The sequence below is a fragment of the Tupaia chinensis genome, unplaced genomic scaffold (genome assembly GCF_000334495.1).
Source record: "Tupaia chinensis unplaced genomic scaffold, TupChi_1.0 Scaffold000429_1, whole genome shotgun sequence".
In the NCBI taxonomy this organism is placed as follows: Eukaryota; Metazoa; Chordata; class Mammalia; order Scandentia; family Tupaiidae; genus Tupaia; species Tupaia belangeri.
Window position 1 is genome coordinate 1,485,069 of NW_006159934.1, and position 8,373 is coordinate 1,493,441.

General features: G+C 41.3%; 1 protein-coding gene across 11 annotated transcripts in view; it reads left to right on the top strand.

The window, feature by feature from the left end:
- The first annotated feature begins 1,518 nt into the window (after positions 1-1,518).
- Positions 1,519-8,373, top strand: part of GTF2I (general transcription factor IIi) — a 99,195-nt gene continuing 92,340 nt past the window's right edge. For 10 of the 11 annotated variants that reach the window (XM_006154995.3, XM_006154996.3, XM_006154998.3 and 7 more), the window contains exons 1-3: positions 1,519-1,622; positions 5,883-6,021; positions 7,303-7,437. In XM_006154995.3, the coding sequence (XP_006155057.1) occupies positions 1,524-1,622; positions 5,883-6,021; positions 7,303-7,437 (373 nt within the window). In that variant the 5' untranslated portion in view covers positions 1,519-1,523. Of the gene's footprint in view, positions 1,623-3,882; positions 3,941-5,882; positions 6,022-7,302; positions 7,438-8,373 lie in introns of all 11 variants that reach the window. The other variant, XM_014590321.2, reaches the window with a different exon arrangement.

The following is an 8,373-nucleotide window of genomic DNA, read 5'->3' on the forward strand; positions in this document are numbered from 1 at the left end:
CACCCCCCAGGGGGGATGGCCACGCCTCAATCCCTTCTCCTCCGTTCTCCTCTCAGGATCTTGGGCACGCACGCACACGTGCCCGGTGTGAGTTTAACCCACCAGGTCCGGGACTCGAACCGCGGTCAGCTACATGGGACTTCAGCAACATAGCCATTATGCTTACTGCTGGTCCCCTGTGTCTGCTCTTGACACATGCCTGTGGCACATGCCTGTGAGAATGAGGGAGAAAGAGAGATGAGCACCCTCCACAGGGTCTCAAGGACTGTTGTATCCTCCTGGTCCAGTGCTGTAGCCCATCAGGGCTTGAGCACTCGCCTGTGTGCCCGGCAGTTTGGGCTGATTAGGCCAGTAATTCGAACTACAGTTGCCATGTGGGATCTGGCTTCTCCTGTGCAGTGTATTGGGGAGTGGCTCCCCACCCTCTCTCTCTTTTTTTTTCTTTTTTTGTTCCTTCAGTTTTGCTATAGGGCACATCCACTCACCAGAGAGCAATCGACCCTACCCCCCACAGCGGGGGGGGGGGGGGCCATGCCTGCAATCCATTCTCCTCCCGGGGTTTTGTGCCTGAAACACGCACTCAGCGTGATTTTCAAGCCACCAGGTCCAGGACTCAAGCCCCAGTGGACTATGTGGGAGTCCAGCACCTTAACCAGTATCCCGCCTCCTGGCCCCAATACTCCTTAGATGTTACTTGATGTCCTGCATCCTCTTTCTTTCTTAGAAGTTCTCTTCCCCCAGGTTCGGTCTGCTTCACTCTCTTTTCCATCAATCTGTGCAGAGAAGAAGCAGAACTTCACATCTCTTTCTTGTGCTCCTGTGATAAGACCATCAGGAGTTGTAAAGTGCCTCTCCTGTTCTCCGTCTTCAAGAAATTTGGGGACCTGCAGTTAGCATAATGGCTATGTCGCTGGACTCCCATGTAGTTGACCGTGGTTTGAGTCCCGGACCCGGTGGCTTAAACTCACGCCAGGCGCGTGTGCGTGCGTACCCAAAATCCCGAGAGGAGAATGGAGGAGAAGGGATTGCGGTGTGACTATCCCCCTGGGGGGTGATTTCTCGCTTTCTGTCTCTCTCTCTTTCTGGCGAGCACACGCACCCTATAGCAAAAACCTCTTAAAAAAAATTTGGACTAATTCTGGGTGCCATCTGGATTTAATTTGAGTGTGGTGCTGACCTAACGTTATTGAAATAACACTAAATAGAAAGTTGGGGTAGATTCTCTATCTCACAGGGTCAGAGTGTGGAAGAAATAGAATAGTTTCTGAGCTTTGTTTTTCTCTGATACAAGACAACTGGAAATTAGGCAGTCTATGAAGGACCTTCGTGCTCCTACCCCCCACAGCTGGGGAGTGGCCATGCCTACAATCCATTCTCCTCCTGGGATTTTGGGCACTCAAACACGTACTCAGCGTGATTTTCAAGCCACCAGGTCCAGGACTCAAGCCCCAGTAAATGTATAACTAGAAGGACACTGTGGATTTCTCCCACTCACTTCCTTCTCATTCTCTTGCACAGGGATCATGGCCCAAGTAGCGATGGCCACCCTGCCCGTGGAAGATGAGGAGTCCTCAGAGAGCAGGATGGTGGTGACATTCCTCATGTCTGCTCTCGAGTCCATGGTGAGGTGTCTTCCGTGCTGTCCGATGTTCTCTAGTTCCCTAGAACTGGGTTTGTAGATAAGGTTGACTTGCTATAATATTATGGTGTTTTAGATTTGCTTTTTTTTTTTTGGGCCATGGGGGCCCATGTGCTCACTGGAGAGAGACGAGAGGAAAAGTGAGAAATCACCCGCTGGGGGTGGGGGTGGCCACGCCGCAATCCCTTCTCCATTATCTTCCTGGGATTTGGGGCATGCATGCACATGCACCCGGCGTAATTTTCAAGCCACTGAGTCCCGGGATTGACCTGGTTCAGGCCAGCTTGTGGAAGTCCAGTGCCTTAACCGCCACTCCACCTGCTGGCCCAGTTTTTTAGTTTTAATAATAGCTTTTGGGTTTGAATAACAGAGATTTAAGCCTTTCAGATCACATTTTATTATTGTATATTGTTCTTACCTAAATAATTTTTGTTTACACTTAATTTCAGTTTTTTATGCACCTTTATCTTAGGCAATTACTTATTCCTCAAGTGTTAACTTTGAATTCATATATATTTAGAGTTACTTAGAATAAGTTAGTATATTTGGTGCTGGTGTTTTATTGTGTATATATACACATTACAAGAATTTTGGGCCAGAAGAAAATATTTACTGTTTCATGTATATTCTTTATTTTATTCTGCTCATGCATTCACAATTGACTTTACTGCCACTTTTACTAAATGGTGTAGGGTGTTAGCTCAATAGCTCCCCTCCGTTTTTTTGTTTTGTTTTGTTTTTTTGTTTTTTTGTTTTTTTTAATTGCTGTAGGCAAGTGTTTGCTCACCACAGTGAGGGAGAGCAACAGAAAGTAAGAAAGCACCTCACTGTGGGGTAGGGCCGTGCTGCAGTCCCTTTTCCTCCATTGTCCTTTCAGGATTTTGGGCGCACACACATATCTGGTGGGTGTGTTTTCTAAGCTACCTAGTCTGGGACTTAAACCGCACAGTCAACAGTGTGGGATCCAGTTGCCTTACCTACCATGTCACTGGCTGGCCCAAGCTCTAGGGCTTTTTAAAAAGAAGAAAACCTACTGTATATATTTACAGCAAAATATTGAGTAATAGTCTTGCTGAAATTTTTATTTTTATATTGCTGTGACACACAGTTTGTTGTGTTTTTAGGGATATGTAGCCACAAATACAGTATAGTATTTGATTTAAAGTACATCAGGCTTAGGTATTTTCTAACAAATTAAAATTAAATATTCTAAGTAGGAAAACGCTATATATTTTTCCTGTCTTAAGTGATGACTAATATTAGCTAATGTTTAATCTTAACAGAGTTCAGTATGACATGGTTTGTAGATACTTTGTTTTCCCTATGGCATTTTGTTCTTTTCACTCTCTTAAAAACTTTTATTTTTAAAAAATAATTATTATTGAATTTTATTTATCATTATTATTATTATTATTTTATTTGCTACAGGGCATGTGTGCTCACCCGAGAAAAACAAAAAAGAGACAGAGACAGAGAAAGTGAGAAAGCAAGCCACCAGATCCGGGGCTCAATCTGTGGTTGGCCATGTGAGAGTCCAGCGCCCAAATTCCCACACCACCTGCTGGTTCCTTAAGAACTTTTAAATCATTTATCCTTAATGGAGGAAATTTTAGAATGGCTAGTAGTTATATACTGTTAGTTTATGAATGTTACATATTTGTGCCTTGTTATAAAACCAGCCAGAATGAACCTTTTGAGATTAAATGCTATTTTGTTATGTTAAAATAATTTTCTTAAATATAGTTCTCTATGTAGACAAGAGTATCAAAGGATTACATAAGATCCATTCTCTTCCTTTGAATGACTTTTTATTTATTCATTTTAATTAATTAATTAATTAAATTTATTTTAATTTGTTGTGAGTGACAGAGTGAGAGAGAGAGGGAGAGAAAGTAAAAGTAAGAAAGCAAGCTGCCAGGTTCAGGACTCGAACCGTGTTTGGCCATGTGGGAGTCCAGTGCCCTTAGCCATCACACCACCTGTGGCCCCATGACTTTAGTTTTCTCATCTTTGGCGTGGTCATTATTCCTGGCCCTTGTATCTTCCTCCCCATCAGGAGTAAGAGTATTCTTGAGTTCTCAGTCATATTACAAGGCACTGAGTGCTAGACGGGCTTTTCAGAGTGCTACAACAAGCCAAGGGCAGCCTCCTCCTTCCCGTGGCCCATAGATTTCATTGATCTAACCCTTGGATAGTACATAAATCTTACTTTGCTGTTTCATAAATACTGCCTTTGGTGACAGGGTTGTCCAACTAAGAGTGTGGATAGTGCAGCGAGAATGCACCCTCATTTGTCACAAGGTAAGTAGATAATAGCTCCTTCCAGGTGAGCAGCCACAGCAGCTATCAGGTACACGGAACGGAATTCCAGTGTACCATTGTTCTCACGCACGTGGTTCACACTGGGGATGGTTGTGGGCTCACCTCTAGCTTAGAAGTTCTCTGTTGTGGTTATGGTGGTTCAAAAGATTTCTGATCATTTGAGTAGCTATAAAATTATTCAAGGTAACAGTTTTAAAGAATGTTATGCAGAAGTTATTTCCATTTGAGAGATTAGTGGTTATTATACACATCAGATTAGAAGAAAGCTATAGTTATCAACAAATGAGTGAGAAATGGGCTGCTTGGCAGAAATTTTAAATAGACTTTAATCATGTGCCAGATTAAAAGTGAATAAAAATAAGTACATTAAGCCACGTTAAAAAGCCAAACAAAATATATGTAATTATTTAATTCCATAAACTGCTTTCCTATGCCTAAAATCAGTGAGATCTTTCTATGGGCGTCTAGAAAAGTGGGCAAAGGATACAATGACTTATAGAAAATTATAATACTTTCTCATTTTCACACTAATGAGTGGAGTATTATTATGATACTAAGATAACATTTTGTAAAAGTTTCCGGGAAAGTTGCACAGTAACATTTGCTAGGATATTGTGAGCCTTCTTATAAAGCAAATTTGGGTAGGTTTTGAGATCCCTCAAAATACTCGCTTTCCAAAGTTGATTTTTTCTTTACCCTGTTTTTTATGTCTCTGACTCAAGAAAGTCATTCAAAATGCACATGAATGTTTTGTTCCCAGATTATTACTGTGCAATTATTTTTAGGAAGGAAAATTGGAATCACCAACCTTTTTACTAATGTTAGTGTACTGAGTTATCCATAAAATGAAACATTCTATGCTCTTTATAGTCTTTTTTTTTTTTTTTTTTTGAGAGGGAAACCAGATCACTGTATAAAGTTTTTTTTTTTTTTTAAGAATTATTTAATTTTATTTATTCATTTATTTGTTTTAATTTGACCAGAGAGAGATACAGATGGGGCAGGGTGAGGGGAAGCCACCAGGCCCAGGACTCGAACTGCAGTAGGCCATGTGGGAGTGTCTAGTGCCTTAACCACCACCCCACCTGCTGCTCCCTGTATAAAGTTTTTGAAGAGTATTTAATTTCACAAGGATATACAAGGGGATTTTCCAAAAATTAATGGAAAATGTGTATTATGAAAAACCTGTGCATAGATTTCATTATTTTTTGCATCAAAATAAACTTGTACTTTAACTTTTTCACCAACTTTTAAAGTCATCTTGTTCTTAGTAAAAGTCAACGTGCAGTAGACTCACCTAAAGGTGATTCCAGTTGCGCATACATTAGAGAAGTCACATTGGGAGGTAGGAGTATGTAGTGCATGTTCCAGTTTGGGTTTCAGACCTGCCTTTCAGGACTGACGACACTAGTTCCCCAGCTGCTGTGAGTGGTAAAGTGACCTTGCTCAGGCTTCACCCCTTTTCTGCAAAGGGCACCCCAACCCTGTTCTTTTGTGCCTCTGGTGCAGCCGTTCAGTATTCAGACGTCCAGTTGTGTCTCCCTCACACCTCACAGGTATCGTAGGTTATTGAGAGTACTTTCCAGCAAGCCGCAATGCAAATCTGAGTCTGTTTTCTTGAGGAATCTGATGTATGACACATAGCAGGGATTTCTGGGGCGGGTTTTTCTTAAAATTTAAATCTATTTTCTTTTGTATAAAATGAGGCACAAAAACTATTGAGAAGGAAATGATACCAGTTAAAAAAAAATGTGGGGGGGACTCTGTTCTGTATATGAGTAAAGGCCAGATATGGGAATTTTACCTAATTTCAGAGTAGTATTAAGAAGGTTTTAAATGTTAAGTTTTTAAAAATTTATTCAGCATAAATGGTGCTTTTGGACATCCATATATAAAATAATGTTTGCTATTTGTATTTCAGTGTAAAGAACTGGCCAAGTCCAAGGCAGAAGTGGCCTGCATTGCAGTGTATGAAACAGATGTGTTTGTCGTCGGAACCGAGAGAGGACGTGCTTTTGTTAATACCAGGAAGGATTTTCAAAAAGACTTCGTAAAATACTGTGAGCATTGCATTTTTATCATTTGTGTTTCACAAGTTACTTATTTATTTAAGAGATTTTTGCCTCAGAGCGTGTGTGCTCACCAGAAAGAAAGTGGGAGAGACAGAGACAGTGAGAGGGAAAGTGAGAGATTAGCCCCTGGGATGATGACCATGCTGCAATCTCTTCTCCTCCATTTTCCTCCCAGGATCTTGGGCACACACGCACACACGCCTGGCATGCTTTTGAAGCTACTGAGTCTGGGACTTGAACCACAGTTAGACATGTGGGAGTCCAGTGATGTAACTACTATGCCATCTGCTGGCCCCAGTGTGTTTCATAAATTTCGAATCTAAATATTTGCAGGTAAGGCATGTCATATTTTTGGGCTGGCCTTGTTGGAAGGCAGATCCCACACCAACAGAGGTTTGGGTCCTAGCCCTGGCAGTCCGTAAAACATTTTGGGCTGGTGTGTGCGTGTGTGTGTGTGTGTGTGTGTGTGTACACACGTTGCACACCCCCAAGATCCTTATAACATGGAGAAACTGAGAAAGGCTTGCAGTGTTAACCTTGCTCCATTGGAGGGTGCTTTCTCCTTTCCTTCTTCTTCTCCCTTTCTCTGTCTCTGGTGAACACATGCATCCTCTGGTAAATTAAAAAAAAAAAAAATAGTTACCCTTTAGCCCTCATCCTTTCTTTTTTCTTTTTTTTTTTAAGGAGAGATTTTTGCTGTAGGGTGTGTTTGCTTGACAGAGAGACAAAGACAGAAAGTGAGAAATCACACACCATCTCCGCCCCCCCCCCCCCCCCACCCCAGAGGGGATGGTCATGCTGCAGTCCCTTCTCCTCCAGTCTCCTCTTGGGATCTTGGGCACTCATGCACAGGTGCTCGGCGTGTGTTTTAAGCCGCCAAGTCTAGGCCTCAAACCGCAGTCAAATATGTGGGAGTCCAGAGGTATAACTATTATACCCTTGTTTTAAGCCGCCAAGTCTAGACCTTAAACCGCAGTCAAATACGTGGGAGTCCAGAGGTATAACTATTACGCCCTATTTATTATTATTTTTACATTTGACCAGAGAAAGACAGATAGGGAAAGTGAGAAAGCAAGCCACCAGGTCCAAGACGTGAACCATGGTCTGTCATGTGTGAGTCGAATGCCTCAACCACTACACCATCTGCTGGTCTACATCTTTCTGTTTTTATAACCATCTTAAGTGTTAGAATATAAGAAAAAATATCCTGTAGTAAGCCAAACGCTAAGATACTGGATACAGACCTAGTATATTACTAATATTTTACAGGTGTTGAAGAAGAAGAAAAGGCTGCAGAGATGCATAAGATGAAATCTACAACCCAGGCGAATCGGATGAGTGTCGATGCTGTAGAAATCGAAACTCTCAGAAAAACGGTTGAAGACTATTTCTGCTTTTGCTATGGTAAAAACAACACATTTCAGATTTCTAAAAGATACATTACATAATTGAATTTTCTAAAGGGCTTAACAATCACAGCACACTCCTCCACAGATTGATTAGGTTATCTCAGATATGGGGTTGCCATTCAAAATCACCTTCCTTCCATTTCCATTTTGAAGGAACCTGGAAGCAAAAGTAGCTATTAGAACTGTTTTACTGATCTCTAGTTCCTTGCAAAACCATTTTTCATTAATTCAACCACATGTTAAAACAAAACTCCTTTAAAAATAATCTAATGGGGAGGATATGGTTACACTGTAGGGTTATATTCAACTCTGTGGAATGGAGTTTCTAACATTTGTGGGTTCCATACCTGATACAAGCTGACAGCATATACCCATTCGTGAATAAAGGTTGTGCTTACCTGCTAAGTTTATTTATTTTAAGAATTATTTATTTAATTTCATTTATTATTATTATTATTATTTCTTAATTTGCTACAGGCTACATCCACTCATGAGAGAGAGAGAAAAAAAGGAAAAATGAGAAAGCAAGCTGCCAGCTCCGGGACTCGAACTGCGGTCAACCATGTTAGAGTTCAGTGCTTTAACCACCATGCCATCTACCAGCCCCTACCTGCTAAGTGTTTAATGAGAATGTTAGTTAAAAGTTTCCTGATACTTTATGGTAATAGTTGAAATTACCAACCTTTCATATTCTGAGGCTGATTTGTATATGTAACAAGATGTCTTATACCAAGATAGGACCATCTTAAAGAAAGAATTGTAGCTAGCCTCGTGGCCTAGTGGTTAAAAGAACTGGATCCCACATGGTCAGATGCATGGTTTGAGTCCTGGACCTGGTGACTTGAGAAACACACCAGGAGCATATATGTGTATATGCCCCAAATCACTACAAGATGGATAAGGGATTGTGGCATGACCACATCCGGTCAGG